Source organism: Nothoprocta perdicaria, unplaced genomic scaffold (genome assembly GCF_003342845.1).
Source record: "Nothoprocta perdicaria isolate Ctin4 unplaced genomic scaffold, notPer1 scaffold_32, whole genome shotgun sequence".
Lineage (NCBI taxonomy): Eukaryota > Metazoa > Chordata > Aves > Tinamiformes > Tinamidae > Nothoprocta > Nothoprocta perdicaria.
Window position 1 is genome coordinate 330,633 of NW_020455555.1, and position 17,013 is coordinate 347,645.

Here is a 17,013-nt window from a genome sequence, read left to right on the forward strand (position 1 = left end):
CCAGCAAGGARTGAAGCACTAGATCTGCAACTCCACAGCTAGATGTAGCTGGATGCTACCCCTGTCACATTGCACCAAGGACATGTCGACCTCAATGAGGATCAAAAAGCTGGAGTAGAAGTCACTCTTGCCTTGCCAGGAGTTCATGTCTCCAGAGATCTGGCTGCAGCAGGTCTGAATCAGCATTMTGGGTTCTCCTCCCCCAAAAAGCAGAAGTTGGGGTTTGGGCTCCAGTTTTCCTAAATCTGAGTGGGAGGGCAGTAGAATGTTATCTGCCTTGTAAARAGGATTCATCCAAACAACTCTATCATCTATGGTTACCTCTTATTTTCTGGAATGTTTATGAACTTATTTGAAAAGCCTGATCCGGTCTGTATCCTAAACCTGGAGGCTTCTTCTACCTGCCCTGACTGCCACTCAGTTAACCTTGTGCATAGCAGTGCTTGCTCACACCCACCCAGCTTGCTGACAATCTAAACAGTGCCACTTGTCGTTCAAGTTTCAGTCAATTAAGAGCACCACTTCTACAAAGGCCATGGTAACACCACCACTACCAGCCCTGGGAGCTTCAAAATCTCACTAATCTTAACAGCTTTCAGGAAAACAAGGTAAGCAGGTTTCATACCAAGAAACTTGGGGAAAAAGGAACAGGTATCTGACAAGCTCAGGTAATATTAGTAGTGAAATGAAAAGTTGCATGTCAGTTTGGGGGTCAGATCTTCCTCATTTACCCTTCTCTCCTTGTACAATGGAGAGAAATATTTCCCCCAAAGATAAATCACTGTCAGAAAATTTTACTTTGGAAATACAGAAAAATACACATTATACCCAGAAAGCRATTCTTACTGATCATTATTTCCTGTAAAAAAAAAATCCTAGCTGTTTTGTGCAGTTTGTAAGAGCTTTTGTTTGTTTTAATCGCCAATTAGCTGACTTTGAGCCCTTGAAGATTTCAAAAAGGTAACATCTGTTAGGGTAGGTGTAAATGGAGGCCCCCTCAAACATACATATATATATATATATATATATACATATATATATAATCATCCTAATAGCAAGGAGGCAATGGTAGAGTTGTCAGTGTCCTCAAACTGCCGCTTACCCTGGCTGCACTTGTCTAACAACAAGGAAAGATGGGAGGGCCAAGTGCCACCTCTGAACAAATGTACTGTCTCTACAGCTGCTTTCAAAGAGCCTCTGAAAAGGTTTCTCTGGGTTTGGTGCTTTCTACTCAGTGTAGTAGGTATTTCAGTAGCCTGACCATAGCTATGATTTTTAAAAGATTTAAATAGGCTTAGTTTGAAGGAAACAAGCATGTGGGACCAAAATAAAGGAGGATTGGACATGTGAATCCATGCATCTGGAGTAATCTTTAGGGTATCAACCTTCATACTCCAAAGGCTGCACTTGCTAATCAGACTTTTGTGTAAATATGATTTATAGAGAAAGACAAAGTGGTTTCCTAAGGGAAAAAAAAAGTCCATCATTTATCACTTAAACGTGACTTTCTCCTCAAGCAGTTTTTGGGCATGTGTGAACACCAACCGCTGCTTTAGTGATGCCAAAGCAGCCCTGAGTGTTAGTGCTCAGGCAGGACGGCTCGTTCCTCCTTTGAAAGGGATTGTGCCACTTTAAGAGCCAAGTGGGAGGCGATGCAGGCACCACCGCACAGAGCTACCTGCAGGCTGCAGCGCTCACCTGAGGCGCGCTCACCTGAGCGGCACTCACCTGAGCGGCACCCCATCTGGGAGCCCCCTACTCACAGCCCTGCCTTTCTGCTGCAGGTCGAGCACCACCACCTCTAACACACAGGCCAGCAACGCAGGATGGAAGCCCTCGCAACGCAACCTCTTTTCATCTGTGAGACTTGCAGGACACCCCTAGGACATTAGAAAGGTAAGAGCGGACAAGAAAGAGCAGAATTGCTACAGGGTCACTCTGATTCATCACTTTGCCTGTATTTTGCATTAGGAAAAGGCAGAAATGACTTCAGATTGTCAGGCTGAAAGAACCAAACATTCMACTCAAATTCAACTACTTATTAATCATTCTGCAAAAAACAAGGGAAAAWTTGCTTTATTTCTAAAGAAGCAGGGAAAATATCAAAGTTGCCACTTACACAGTTTGTATTAAGCTCATTAATAGCAAAATGGCTAATTGATTAAAAACATAGAAGTGTCTGCAAGTGCACTGCATCTGACAAGTCCTTATTTTACCTTTAAAGATAACAGACCCACAGTTTCTGTAAGTTCATTCAGAAGTTTTTAAAGGCTAAGCATTTCAGAACAGGAAAAATTGTTTTTACTTACAGGTGTATACAGCCCCTCTGTACAACAATTTCAAGGGCCAGAACACTAATAGAAGAATAAGAAACACTAGGATAACATGAAGCCACTTTGTTAGATCAAATATGAGAAAAAAATCAATCAGAAGTTACGTATTTAGGAAAAGAGATTTGTGCATATTTTAAACAGCGCATTTAAAAGCACTTATCTGTTATATTTTAACTTTCATTGTGGTCACCTGCTTATGTGGAAAAGCAAGGTGAAGCAAACTGCAAAGGCACTCTCAGATTTTAAAATCCCAGTGTGCATCTCACTAATAATCCCAGAAACTCTCTATTTACCATCCTGTGAGAGTTTTACATAAAAGCAAACTACAAGACCCTTTATAAAGAGGCTGAAATTCTTTTAAAGAAAATACTGAAATATTTTTTATAACTATCTCTTTATTCAATTGCAACTTGCAGAGGGCATTTRTCACATAAGCACATTCTGAGACTGCTTTGAATATTCTATGACTCAGGATTTTCAAACCTCTGCCACGACCCTTGCTACTCTATTTGCAACATTTAGCCCTATGCGGGATCAGTGCATGTTATGAGATGTGTCTGAGGTTTTATGTAGCTGAAGCATGGCTTTTTATCTATGTAATTTAAAGTAGCAGTTTGATTTCTCTTTACAAGTGCTTAATTATATTTTGACTTACGATAATAGTTATTTCTTGACTGTCACCTTCCCTTTCAGTAAAACAAAAGGCAAGAGCTCCAGATTTCAGAGCTTTTCACATTCTTCCCAATTCCTACACCTAGTTTTAACGAACTGTCACAAAAGCTTTACAGGAACTACCGAGTTTCCTGGTTTGTAGGAGTCCTGCACTGTAGTAGTAAGCAGTGACACATATTACAAGTCACAGYGTACAAGTCACATCACAGCAGTGATAACTGCTTCAGAAGACAGATCTAGGTATGTGTAGTTATTTTTAAATATTAGTAGGAAGCTGTTAGTTCTATATGAAAACAGCTACACAGTAGCACTTGTTTACCCTATTCCAAGTCTAGAGATTCAGATCACTGTTAGCAGAACAAGAAGCAGAACAAGTTGTTGAAGTTTTGGCCATTTATTTGTTCCTCCATTAGGATAACTGTGCATGGGAGAGATGTTTATCTTTGCCAAACAGGAAGTGTTCTGCAGCTCCAGCTGTGCTAAAGCTCCAGGGAGTCGCTTTGTCTAAATGGGCATCTCACATCTAAGAGTTTGTGCAGGAGGGGCTTTACGTGCTATGGGCTCTTTCTGGTATCACATCTGGTTTATCTGGATGCACTTAATTAGTATATTTTAGTAGGATTGATGGCCTGCTAAAATGTCAAAATGTTTGTGTAAAAAGGTAACTAATTACTGTAGAATTTGATATATTTAACACTGTCAATATCATGTTTTACCTCCAGTCCGACTGTACTTGCCTCCACCAGTACAGCAGGCCAGTGATCAAGCACTTCTTTTCCTCAAAGACTGTTCTGTGAGCAAAGTGCAGTATTCTCGAAGATCCAAAGCTGTACAGAACATATTTGTACTGTCTACTGTGGATTTAGCATGTTTTGGTAAAATGCAAATCCAAGCTCATACTAAAGGCTCAGGCCTCTAGGGATGGGGAGAGGGAATAGGGCAGGACCGAGCCTCAGCAACGTGTTGCTGCTGACCAGTCCAGCAACTGTCAGAGCTCCTGCAGAAACCTGCCTTGACTGCTCCTTTGTAAAGCCACCAGCATTTTCCTCTGTGGAAGGGTAGTCTGTGTCCCCTTCCAGCCCAAAGCAGAATGAGAAGAGACCAGCAAACAAACAAGTTCCTTAATGAGGTGCCTGACAAATTGCACCCCACTATCTGCTTCAGGGACAGCGGAGTCAAACCTCCCAGGTGTCCCCAGCCACATGTAAGTGATGCTTTTATTAATGGGACCTATATGCCTGCGTGTGTCAGTGTCGCCTTCCCTAACAGCATCAGAACATATAGGAAAGAGACCAGGGCTGTTGCTGTGCATTGCAACTGACATTGGAAACAATCTTAGGGTAGGCCACTCAGCACAAAATTATACACCATATTCACCTGCTTGGACATTAGTCTGCTAGTTTCCCTGATAGCTTCTATAAATAGTCACACAAGTCATACATATATCAAAGCTTACCATATGTCTATGCTTGCTTTACAGACTTTTAGCATAAGGTTTTTTTACTCACTAAGAGCAGCTTTAAGTAGTTTACCAGTTGGGAATTTGTRTTGCAAATGCTGAGGTTCTCACCAGCTTGAAGTTACTGTCTGCCAAAACCCCTGAAGAATCGTTGGATTTGCACAGATTCTGTTTTACAAAATCATGTAAACCTGGTTTACTGCCTTGGRGAAATACTTCATGGGGGAAATATGAAGAAATTGTGGGTTTTGTTAGAATTGAAAATGAGGAAAGGCAACAGTCCTTACTCACATTTCTTGTTTGCTTCCAGCTGTGTCTTTTGCGCGCAGGTGCTTTGATTGACATTTAATCCCAATTAATGAGAAGGAAGTTACTAATGAGAAGCATATCCTGAGACAGGAGAAGATATCATTAAATTTATAATTAAATTAAATGGGCCTTGTGGACTTCAATCCACTCTGTGTTTTGGTGGCTGCATTTAAGAATCTGAGGCTCCCAAAGGAATCTTTAAAACCTGTTCTTTTCTATTCCCAGGCACCGGTCAGCTGTGCTAGACTTGTGACCTCTCCAGCTGGGGGAAAAAATAATTTGGGCTAGCCAAGCACTTTGAAGTCTGAAGCCACATTAGATCCCAGCTCATCTTTCTGCCCCATGCAAAGAATCTTCAGAGGAATCACTCCCCTGAGCAAGTAACTCGGCCCTGCCGACCATCGCCTCCCAGAGGCATCTTGCTCAGCAGCCTTTGCACATTCCAGTGCCCCACGAGCACGGGAAGGCTGCTTTCTAAAGCTTGATGGGTCCTCTACAGACCACAAGCCAGCCTATTTTGCACAGAATTATTGCAACGCCTCTAGCATGTGGCCTCATCGCAACACTGAGGCGATTTAGCTTTGCTTTTACAGTTGTAGTAAGGKGAAACTCAGATAGAAATAAATACATCTAGCTTTTCAGAAAGTTTTTTACTGTTCTTTAAAATTGAAAAATATTTTTGAGTAACTTGGAGGCAATATGCAAGATTAGCAGAAAAATAGCTTGCTCTTTTTTTAAAAAAAAAAACACAGACTAAAATCAAAGACAGTCAATGCAGCAGTGCCTGCAGAAGGCACAGCATGTGCTCTTAAATATCAGCTGGTGGAGAAAGACAGGGCTAAATTCCCTGCAGGCAGAAGCCACGAGGCAGCTATCTCCTCTGCACCCCACCCACCCGGTTTGCAGGCTGCCTAGGTCAGTAAATCACCCCTTCTTACATTTTTATAGCTGCTGTTTTTTCCTAACCAAAAATTAAAGCTWCAGATGAAATGGCCCAAATGGAGCATTTTCCTGGCTTTTGTGCTGTGACAGGTTGTGAGTTGGCAGACCTATATGCTCCCTAAATATACTACAAAGCAAGCCTGTTCCCTCCTTCCGTAGTTTTCAGCAGCATTTGTGTGCCGTGATCTCAAAGACATTACATTTCATAAGTGAATTTGTGGTAAGATAAGAGGAGCAGTGAAGCAATCCCCAGTCTTCAAGACTTGCATTTTTACAAGGCCTAATTTAGATTACGTTAACCATATGCAGTTAATCAAGCAGGCAGCTTCATTCCCAGAAGTCCGTCACAGGGTTATACTTTTATTCTCTGTGGAGGCTGATTCACAGATTATGGATTGTTTTTAGAGAATCCAGTCCACCTCATGCTATGAAAATCTTAAGAGTCCAAACAAATAGGTCTTAGTCAACGTAGTCCAGAAGAAAAGCTTTCCTCTGCGTCGCTTTGAACAAATCCTAAGTCACATATTGAATGTGGGACATATAGCTAGAAGCACACCTTTCCCCAATAGACCTCTTTTTAACTCCCTATTAATTTCTGATATAATTATATGCCTCACCATGTAATTTTCTTAAGTCATCATTATTGCCTTAATCTTCAATCCTTGMTTTACTTTACTCTTTACCCAGGTGTTACATTTGAGGAAGGGATGTAGAGGACCCTTCACTGCAAAACATTTTCTTTATGTGGTTTAGAGACTAGATTTGATGCATTCATGCACTGATAAGGATTTTCTATGAGACAAATATACAAAGATACATTGATAGTGTGTTTATTCTGAAAGAAACACTAATTCTCTTTCTAGAGCTCTGTTCTCGTTGACATCATTTTGAATCATTCATTCATACTCTCCTGTAACCAAGAGAGGTTTGGAAAGATAGAAGGGCTGCTGTTTGAAAAGATTATTAATCACATACCAGGACAGCCTGTGTACACTGAACCCTGCCACAAAGCAAGAAACGCCTCATTAACTGAACAGCAATTCCAGACCTATCAAATGAATGGAACAGGCTGGCTGACACAGGTAAGCAAGGCTTCAAAGGGTAGTTTATGTTGTGGTTTCCAGCTGCTGTACTTACTAATTGCACAGCACCACAATATACCAGGATCACATCAGTGACTACATTTCTACTGTCATAAATTTATCTTAKTTCTAAGACATCTTACTGGAAAGTATATAAATTAGCCGTACTGATACATGATCTGACCTTCCCCTCATATGCAATGTCGCAGTTTTGTTCATGAACAATCCCTTAAATGCTCCATACCCACAAGACTAACAAAGAGCTGCCCGCTCTGCACTCCACCACCAGCCAGGAGCCCAAAGTCTTAAAACACAAGAAACCCCAAGACTCATCCTAAGTAGGTGAAGGACAAATCAACAGTTCAAGAGCTTAGATAAGACTAACTGCCAGATTTATTAGCCATCAGCAGCAGTCATGATCAGCAGTCATTCCTGTGAATGTCTCATGAAATTCCCACAGCCCTCTCAATTCCCCTTGCTAAAGGTCAGTTGAAAGTCATTCAGAATAAGCAGCATCTATATTTTAAGCAGACCCACTTCTGTGTCAAGAAATGTGCTGCTTGTGAACTGAAGCTCATGTACCTGACAGTCCTGTTAGAAGGTAACAAGGCCCTGAATATGTAAACTGCTCTTGACAGCCTAGCACCACAGACTTAACATAAGTTAATACTGGAAAAGGAGCCTGCCATAAGGTCAAAGCACCACATAGCCTATGTAGCTCCAGAGCAGCCTGCATTGGTTGGAACTGGTGAAGAAAAAATGGCACATCTGAGCAGATGAAAAACGAGCCAAGCCAAGCAGCTGCCTTACAGCTCCRGTGGCATGGGGGATGAGGCCACATTCCAGGCCCAGGCCTCAGCTATGCAGCCCAGCTGGCCAGGCAGCAGCCCAGCCCTCAGCTGTAGGCCTCAGGCTCTGAGCAAAGCAGGTCTCACCTGCACCTTCCTTATTGGCCACAGGTGGCTGGAATTAACCGTAATTTGAAGCTTTACCTGAGCTTGCAAAAGCCTAGGCTTCCAGGGAGGTCTCTGCACTTTTGAGGACTCKCACCACAGATACTGCTAACTTTGGGGAGAAAATGTGTTTTCTACTGTTGAATTTTCTCTCTCAGAAAGCTTGAAGTGGTACCTCAGCACAAAACAAGAGGGCAAACCTACGCAGAAGTTTGGTACTAAAGAGTCAGTGCTTGACTAAGTAACAAAGCCTCTGTCTGGAAGCTGCATAACAAATTTTTGGTCTTTGTTAAGGAGCATCAACAAAATCCTCCAGGATTTGTTATTAGACAGCTACTCCTTCACTTCATGGAGTGAAACAGAAAGCCCTTTCTTGATAGTGATTTTAACACTCTTAAACGAGGTGGAAAAAAATGCTCCTAACTCACCACTTTTCCGTACATGCTCCAGTTCTCTCCTCAAATAAGCACATTCTACAAATGTTGTTTCAACTCTTCTTCTTATAAAGGGGAACATTTTGTAACAAAGACATATCTTACCACCAATTTGGAGCAAGAGTGGACAATCTCTTGGGAAAGCTGGACCAAATTCCTAGGCTGAAAGGAGTGATGATGTCCCTCAGGAGGCACCCTACTGCCATGCTAGAAGGGCAGGGGGTTGTGAGGGGAAAAAAACCCCCTCTGCCCCAGCTGCAACCTTTTATATCATCATCAGCTTCGTTATAGTGCTCTGTGCAGCTGTGGTGCTGGAGGAGCCCACACCTCCCTTCCTTAGCTATCACTGCCCTTGCCTCCTTGCATTTCAACCCAGCACGATTTAACCCCTTCCTAGCTGGTCTGCTTTGCCCAATTCAACACATGGGAATTACTAGTGATGGTTCTGCTCTGCAAGTGCACTCCATTCCTCACCAGCGACTAAACTCCCTGCATGTCTTAAGCTCACAAATGTGTCATGAAGCCATTTCAAATAGAAATCAGCTTTAGAAAGATTTAACAGTTTCATTAAAATATGTGTGTGGTCTTTCTCAAAGCATGCRATTCCTTACTGAGAGCCCACTGCAGCTCTTTGGCAAGCACAAAGTTTCTAATGGATGTTTTAGGAGAAGACAAAAAATCAGAGAGGGRGAGAGAGAGATTTATTCTGTTAGCAGGTGATTCAGTTTTCTTTCCAGCATATACTTTACCTGTGATAGATACCAGTATGATTTTGTTTTGTCTAACCATACACAAGTAACTTTATTGTCTGAGACTGAGTGGATCTGAATTTTGCTTAATTAATCAGTTATGCCAAAATGAATATAAATTAAAGAATTGGAAAATATCCTGAATAAATTAGTCTTTAATTACAGAAAGGAGTTTGTCGCCTGCTTACTTTCYCTCACTTCTTTCTCAAGACATTTTATCAACTCTACTCATTATTACGTGCCTACTTGGTAGGCAATTCACCTGTTGGATAAATGCTAAATATTTGCTAAGTATAGTCATTTTTTAAACAAAAACTTCCTTTACTGTGTTATCTGTGGGTCTTAGGTGTAAAATGACGTAATTAATTGAAACACTGGGCAATTAAATKCAAATAAAAATTGAAAGCTTTGACTTTCCACTGACCCACTCTGACTTTGCCAGTGCCAATGAGAAAAGCCAATAGAACAAGCTAGTGTCTCAATGACATTCATCAAAACTGAAAAGTGCCAGCTTTAGTAACTACCTTGGAGGCTCAGATGGCAGTGACTTGCTCCTCAGCTTGCCTTGTGCTCTCCTCTTTCAGGGCCCTAAGTAGAACAAGCATTTCTGTACATTAATATTGCCCTTGTGAGGAAGTAATGATATATATAGGCCTTTGTTTTACAGATTCAAATCCTTGGCATTCAGGAAGTCATGGTGGAAACGATCTTGGCACCATGGGAAATAGYGCTGGTCATCTTTGCCACAGTGCTGATAATGAGTCTCCTCATGATGCTGCCCCCCGCTGCCGTGGTGCTCTGGAGGATGAAGTCTGCACCTCACATCTCACTGCACGGGGCCGTGTGAGCCCACCCTAGCACACGGGGTGATATGTGCATCTCTCTAAAGGATGTCCAAAGCAATAAAACCCTCAAAACCACAGCACCCAAAATGATATTTTTCCCAATCTGTTGCTGCTGAGTTGCTGTGATAAAAGAATATGTATAATTTTCTCTTCGTTTATTGTAGTTTTCAACCCTTTGCCTTCTGGGGCCGAGTCCAGCTGGAGGCCTGTGATCAGTGGTGTCTCCCAGGGGTCAGTACTGGGCCCAGGGCTGTTCAACCTGTTCATCAATGACCTGGACGAGGGCACTGAGTACACCCTGAGCAACTTTGTGGACTATACCACAGCCAAAATGTTACCTTTTTTTTTTTTTTTTCAGCAGTTTTATTAAGTTGGCAAATACATAGGGCACAGTGCTAGACATGCAGTGAGCTATACCTAAAGGGGCTCTTTTTCTGTGGGATATTTTCCAGCTGACACATTCAGAGGGAGAGCTGATGCAAACAAACTGCAGAGCTTCAAGCTTGCAGCTCATGAGAAAGCCAGCACCTTCAACAGCTCTGTGTACAGTCTGATTAAACCCCAAGCAAGGAAACAGCACGAGAATAAAGTGTTACATCTCTGCAGTCAGGAATTGCCATGAGTTGCATCACTTGAGCAGCCCTCCCAGCAGCAAGAGCAGCTCTACAAGCAGCTCGGAGCATCATCACCTTTTCACAGCAATGATGGTTCTAGCAGAAGAAATTTTCTGCTACACATTACTGTGTTCAGCTAAAGACACAGCCATTAAGGAGCTATCATTCTTATTTAATTAGACAAATTTAAGCCATGGAAAAGTGATCCTTCCTTTGAACCATCTCCATGAGTTATGTGATTAAGTTTATCCTATGTCACCATACATCCCTTGCCAAGAGCTTAGGTCAAACGATAACTACGATCTTTAATCTCTTAATTAAATAAAAGCTATACATTTTAATGTCTTAGCAATGATTTTACTGCCCACTTATTCATACCAAAATACCCACGGCAAATGGTAACACCCGGCTGGTCTGCAGCAGCGGCGTTCCGGCCCTGCCTGCCCTGGCACTAGTACCCGCACATTATGCAGTCGGCCTTGTGGTCCTGCCTGCCAATATCTATCCCTTCCTCGCGGAGCTCTTGCAGAAAGATATTTATCTGCTCTTTCTCGGCTTCAGCAAAGGCAATCGTGTGCTGGCAGGTGCTGTTTGCAGGGAAATAGGCAGATTTAGCTCCACTGACAGCCACCTCGGAGGCTGGAAAGACATAAGCCAAAAACACAGTAAGAAGTAGCAGCTGCTGAATTACTTCACTCTGCCCAGCACCTTGGCAGGTTTGTGCAGGATCCCGGTCTGAAGGCAAGCTCCACCACCCCCACTTTCCAGAATAAAAGCTTTAAATTGGAATAAAATTGCCCAGCCAGTTTGCTTTGTTAAGCCATGGGAAACAAGTCTAGCAATAACAAAACACAGTGGCATATTTTTCACCAAGTAACAGGGAGAAGGAGATTGGGCTTTCTGTATATGTATATGCCTGTTTATAGTAAAATCAAGGCAATAACAACAACAGGTTGTTGATGATGCAGGTCACAGGTTGCTGCAGGCAGCAGTAGGAGCAGTGTGAAAGCCCCAGCTGCCACGTGACGGAGGTGACACTACTGATGGGGTTGATTAGGTGCCTGTGGGGACCACACTGCTCTCCTCACAGCAGCACATGCACGTGCAGGGCTCCTTTACGCAAACCAGCCTGGGCCTCCCTTCTGGGGCACAGAGGTGTTTCAGCCACACTCACGGCTGCAAACAGCCAGCTCGTCCCCGCCGATGTACTGCGTCGTCCAGGCAAAGCCCGTGGTGTTTCCGCACGTTTCATACAGCCTCGTCTTCCGGAGGAACTGGAAGTCGTAGCCCTGGGAAGACCAAGTGTTAACAGGCCAGTCTCAGGTGGCAGCACAGCAGCACTGAATCATCAGCGGGCCGTGCAGGGAGCTGCACACACTAGGGCTCTGCTTTCCATTTGCTTCGGTTTTCAGAAGCAGGGGCCTGAAATGCGCTGAGAGCACTTGCTGGTGYCTTGAGTCGCCAGCTCCCATAGCGAGGAAGCTGCTGCAGGGTACAGCTTGTAAACTGCAAAATTAAGCCAGGACCCTCACAGCAGTAAAGGCTCTTACCTTGTTGCACATGGGCTTGCAGTACTGCAGGCCGTCAATGGTGACACACACCAGCCCGCCGTTTCTGGGGGCCAGTGGGTGTGGGCACAGGGCTAGCGGCTTACAAACTTCTCACGGCATTTAAAGAAGAAAAAAAAATAGTGAAAAATGAGCATAAATAGTTCCTCCTCCCTGCCCACCGACCAGAGCAGACCATGGGCATACTCCCAGACCAGGGAATGGGTGACCACTGACCCTGCCACTATTTGAACCAGACAATGTGCACAATTTTGTCAATTTAAAACATCTTTCCTTTGCRGGGAGGTCAATACCCAAATTTTCCATTAAAGCTCTCTGTGATAATGAAGCCCCAAGTGGGCTTTAACCTCCCTGTAAGCCTGCACGGCTCAAGCCGGTGGGTCTGTTCTCAGCATAGACAGTCAGCCCCACGCGAACACCAGGGTGAACAGGCCTGGGTATCCCTGGGAGCTGAGGGAGCTACAGGTGCAGCTGGTCCTTTCTGTGACCTGTCACTGCTGCATCACTTAGAGACGTGCACAGAGCACAGGTTAAGCATCTCTCAATTTCTAGCTATCTTGTCACAGAAACAAGAGATGTTCCTCAAGAAATGCAGTGAAGTAATGCTCATGCTCACTTCTTAGAAGGACTCTTTGAGGAATTTTTGATTTTTTTCCCTCTTTCTTCCCCTCATGGTTTCTCCATCACTGATTTGTTAAGCACTCAGCAAAGGTGAACATAGTTGGGATGTGTGAGGAGGACTCACGTTTTTCTTGAAGAGGTCGGAGGAGATTCAGCATTTCTTGAAGCCTCCAAGCAAGCAAGTTGATGGATGTTTTTTCCCCTTCAGTGACCATTTTATGGAAACATTCTGAATATTTCTAATGATGTTAGGAGAAAATCAGAAAGGCTAAGTTGTAGAGGAAAACCATTGATATTCCTTTGTAAAAACAGTAGCTAGAAAGCATATTTTTATTTCTATATATGAAAAGATGTCTTTAAGAACAGATATATATTCCTTCTATACAAATTATTGGTTGTTATTTCTTCTGAATGCTGGCATCTCTCACAAACAATTTTGTGGGGGGGGGGGGGGATGCAAATGTATGTATGAAGAGAATATCAAACATAAAAATAAATAATACAACTCAAGTCCTGGGGGACAGAGCCCAGATGCCCCGTGCCGCAGGTGCCCAGGTTGCGCTGCCTCGGGCCTCGGCCRCATCGTTTCCCCTTGCGACGAGCCGATGCTGCAGACAGAGCAGCCAAGGCCTTGGTGAGATGGGGAGCCAGCTCTGGGGTGAAGGCCAAGGGACRGGCTGATGTGCAGGTGTCTCTGCAGTGTGTCAGAAACGACGTCTTTACATGCCCTGCCCTGGCATTTCTTTACCCTGCCTCCTGTTCTCAACGCGCCCGCCTGATCCCTCCCTTGTGCTGCCTCTGAGGCATGTAGATATTTAGCCCTTCACACTTGAAGGTGGGATTGAAGGCAGTTATATGAGGCGAAAGAGATGGTTTGCATGCAAACTAGCCAGAAGGCATGGCAAGGTACCAGCTAGTTTATGAACTATAACTCATGTTTGTGTGTGTGGCTCAACACAACACTGGAAAAGGCATCTCAGGGCTTTTGACTAGCAGGAGCAGCCCTAAAGTCACCGCAGGCAGCAGCTTACCTCAAGTGTCTCGGCCACATCGGCTATGCTCGCACCTTTGCAGTCGCTGTGGCTGGCAGAAGCACCAGCTTTGCTAAAATCTGAAAGACAAGCAGAGGAGCAGGTACCCTGCTGGTTAATAATCTCTGCCAGAAACCTTGCGTAACTGGGGCACTATTTTGTGGCGCCAGTGCTACCTGGTCTCGCTGAGGTTATCAAGGCTCTAACGTGAACAAACCAGGCACCTATTGATTTCTTTTAAACAGTGAGCAGTTTGTTTGTCTGCTCGGGGCTACGTGGAGCTTTAGGTCCCCAAGCAGGACGCTTGCTCTCCCTAAGATAAGCAGTATTTCAGCAACCGTTACTCCTCCACAAGCACCGTAGCAGCTTACCCTTAAGAAGCCCGGCCAAACCCACGATGACCAGTGTCCTGGCGAGCAGGCAGGAGCGCAGAAGCATGTTTTGCAGGTGCCAGGGACCAGTTACCCGTTGCCAGCAGCCTCTGGAAGCCCAACTGCCAGTGTTGGGGGCTGCAGCTGCCTTTSTATGGGCCACAGGTGTTTACTCGTCTCAAGCCAGCACAGTAGCGTCATAAGCCATGGCGTGATAAGGCAGATATTACCCAACATGCTGGGAAGCCGCTGGTCAGGATGCCAGCACGCTGGCTGGGCAGCATGGGCGTTCTTGTGGTGGGGCTGAGCCAGGCTGGCTGCCCAGCTGCTGCCAAACCTACCAGGAAATTCTCAGATTAGTTGGTTTACTGTAAACACTTCCWGTGTAGAGCCACGTTCACACATGCTCGTACGGATGGTGTAAGTCTGCCCAAGCACTCAGCGATGTATTACCCTCTCCAAGCAAAAGCCCAGAAGGGTGATCATGGACAGCTTGACAGGCATCCCAGACTAGCCCTGGGTCCTGCAGCAGATCCTCAGTATGGAGGACAAGTTATGATCAACAGGTTGTTGAAGACAAATGAAACAAAGCAGCAACAGCAGCAGATGGGGAAAACATCATGAAGGGCATGAAACTACTTTCAGCATGTATTTTTTATCATTTGCATGGTACTTCCATGAGAAGAAGCTTTTCAATAGTGGGACCATGACCTTTGTAAGGGAATTGCTGACTAGCTACCAAAATTGCCACAAAAATTGGGTTATTTCTACGTATCCTGATAACGTTCATAACACTGGGGATGCGACCAGAGCTGCAAAATGCAGCGGTTGGTGGCCAGCCGTGGTCTCCTGGCCAGCTCCCAGCAGGCTGCTGCACACACACACACACACACACACACACACACACGCTCCCTTTGCGAGGCTTGTACAGCTCCCACCTGCACGAAATCAGCGCGACATCGTCAGCGCCTCCATCCAGGAGGCCGGTTCTTAGAGCCCTGCATCATGTATAGCCAATGGTGACAGTCTGCATCTCTCTCACACACGTGTGCATGCATGGGCACAGATCAAGGTGTTACCATTAGCATCAGACCTGTTTGTTTTGTCTGCAACTGTTTTTGTTGAGATAGGCCCATACTGCTTTCTGGTTTCGTTACGCAATGTACTTATCTATACAGCACTCTTTCTGCTTGTTTGTTACTTAGTTTTGCAGGTCTGTTTGCTTCTGTTCGTTGCCAATGTGAAGGTGCTCRTGTGTAATTCAACCTGTGCTTTACTCACGTGCCAAGAGAAATAGTGACATCCTTCTTGTTATTATTACTATGAAGATGCCCTGTATACACTACTGACAGGTGAAAAGCCTGTCAAATGCTAAAATTTATGGTTCATGGTAGATGAATAGGCCTTGGCTTCAAGCAGTTTACTTTTGGGAGGCTGGCAGTTACACATAACACTYTTCATTGCATGAGCAGTATCCAGCTGGGAAAAATAGCCTCCGGGCAATTTTTTGTCCGTTCTTTAAGAAGCAGCTGCACASTGAGATAATTTCCTGCCAAACTATATCCAGGTGTTTGAGGAAGGCCACTGATCATTGCATTAAATCCACAGGAGAACAGAAGCTCCATACAGACCTACTTACTCTTCTCAAGTCACATAGTACATGTATTTACTATGCATATATGGACATAGGCACAYGCATGTATATGTGTGTATATAATATATATGCAAATTAGCATAATTACTAAAGAGAAAAAGCTTTAGGTTTGAATGTCACTGTATTTGTGAGATATTTGACCATTTTTCTTTAATCACCATCAAAGGCAGACAATATGTTTCTGTCTGCATATCTGTTTGGGAGATGCTACGCAGAGAAGCTGTGTTTGGAGAAACACCCTTGGGCAGCAACATTTGTCCAGTACAGAAGATCTAACAAAATGCTGCTTAAACTGTAAGGTTAGGACTGAGAGACAGASAGAGCTAGAGTGGGTGTACAGGCACATGTCTGCATGTGTATTTTATTGTAGAGGAGCCTTCCATTGCAGGATTAATTTCATTCTTCTTGCCCCCTGCCAAACAAAACCAGTTACAGAGGATTCCAAATGCTGCTACTCCCTCCTGATTTCCATAAACCTAGGATCATCCCACACTCCCCAAAACAGAATCTGTTTCTCGATGGGAACTAGCATATGAATGAATGAATGAACTAGCAAGCTAAATGAATTCATCCAACAATAAATGTGTCGTGTAGAAAAGACTAAATTTTTGTGACAGTTTTGGTAGGCAGTCTGCTCTTCCCATCATGGAACAACAGTCGGTTTTGCTCCGTGCACCGGTGGAAGGGGTAAAGTGCAGAGCAGCCACCATGGCAGCAGCGGGCGCCTGTACSGGGCGACTCGCTTTCCGCACGATCCTGCACCCTCGGCCGTGCCGGGACACACGGCCACCTAGCGGCTTCCTCCTCYGGGAAACGCTGCTGGACAGCTGGGCGGTCCAGATTTTAACCTCACACTCTGTATATTTTTGTTAATGTTTTACAGCTATTTCTATCTATTGCATTTTATTCCAAAATTACATTAAGYCTAGTCAGCCATGCAATAAACTTAAAATTTGGAAGTAAAAATTACAGAATGAGCRTCCTGTCAAGCAAAAAGAAAATTCTAATATTTAAAATTAAAAATCAAATATATATTCACCAAACCTCCAGTAATTTCATGGAGTAAAAAGCAATTACTTTTACTGAAAAATATCTTTGCAGCACAATTACAAAATCTAATAAAATTCAGTTACTAGCTGCAGTTTTTTTCCTGGCTTTAATGTTTTATGCATGTTGATAGCTCCTAAAATCCAGCAACAGTGTAAGTAAGAGGCTGAGTTGAGATGGAACATTATGCAGTAACACCCATGCACACACACATGCACAGACACATGTACACACAGAGCAGTGCCTTTTAATACATGGTAGGAAACAAGCATTTTATTGAATGATTGTTGTTTTATAGGAGTACACACGTTTCAAAAACACAGGTAATT

At 43.9% G+C, this 17,013-nt stretch overlaps 1 protein-coding gene and 1 long non-coding RNA gene across 2 annotated transcripts; one reads left to right on the forward strand and one right to left on the reverse strand.

Annotated features, from left to right (window-relative positions):
- Window positions 1-1,797: 1,797 nt before the first annotated feature.
- Window positions 1,798-9,665, forward strand: LOC112950479. Its single transcript, XR_003250014.1, has 3 exons — window positions 1,798-1,896; window positions 6,579-6,797; window positions 9,601-9,665. It is a non-coding gene; the product is annotated as an uncharacterized LOC112950479 (long non-coding RNA).
- A 520-nt stretch (window positions 9,666-10,185) lies between these two features.
- LOC112950480 lies at window positions 10,186-14,102 on the reverse strand. The gene is made up of 6 exons (XM_026043019.1): window positions 13,984-14,102; window positions 13,613-13,692; window positions 12,706-12,820; window positions 11,943-12,049; window positions 11,567-11,681; window positions 10,186-11,031 (listed from the first exon to the last, which is right to left on the reverse strand). The coding sequence occupies exons 1-6, from the start codon at window positions 14,048-14,050 to the stop codon at window positions 10,844-10,846; spliced, it is 672 nt and encodes a 223-aa protein (XP_025898804.1). The 5' UTR covers window positions 14,051-14,102; the 3' UTR covers window positions 10,186-10,843.
- Between the last annotated feature and the right edge of the window lie 2,911 nt (window positions 14,103-17,013).

Excerpts from the sequence above, each read along its gene's own strand:
- LOC112950480 (XM_026043019.1), bottom strand. The coding sequence starts at position 14,050 with ATGCTTCTGCGCTCCTGCCTGCTCGCCAGGACACTGGTCATCGTGGGT. Across the intron at positions 12,050-12,705 it reads CCGACCTCTTCAAGAAAAAC|TTTGTAAGCCGCTAGCCCTG; the intron begins GTGAGTCCTCCT and ends TGCCGTGAGAAG. Across the intron at positions 11,682-11,942 it reads GCAAGCCCATGTGCAACAAG|GGCTACGACTTCCAGTTCCT; the intron begins GTAAGAGCCTTT and ends TGGTCTTCCCAG.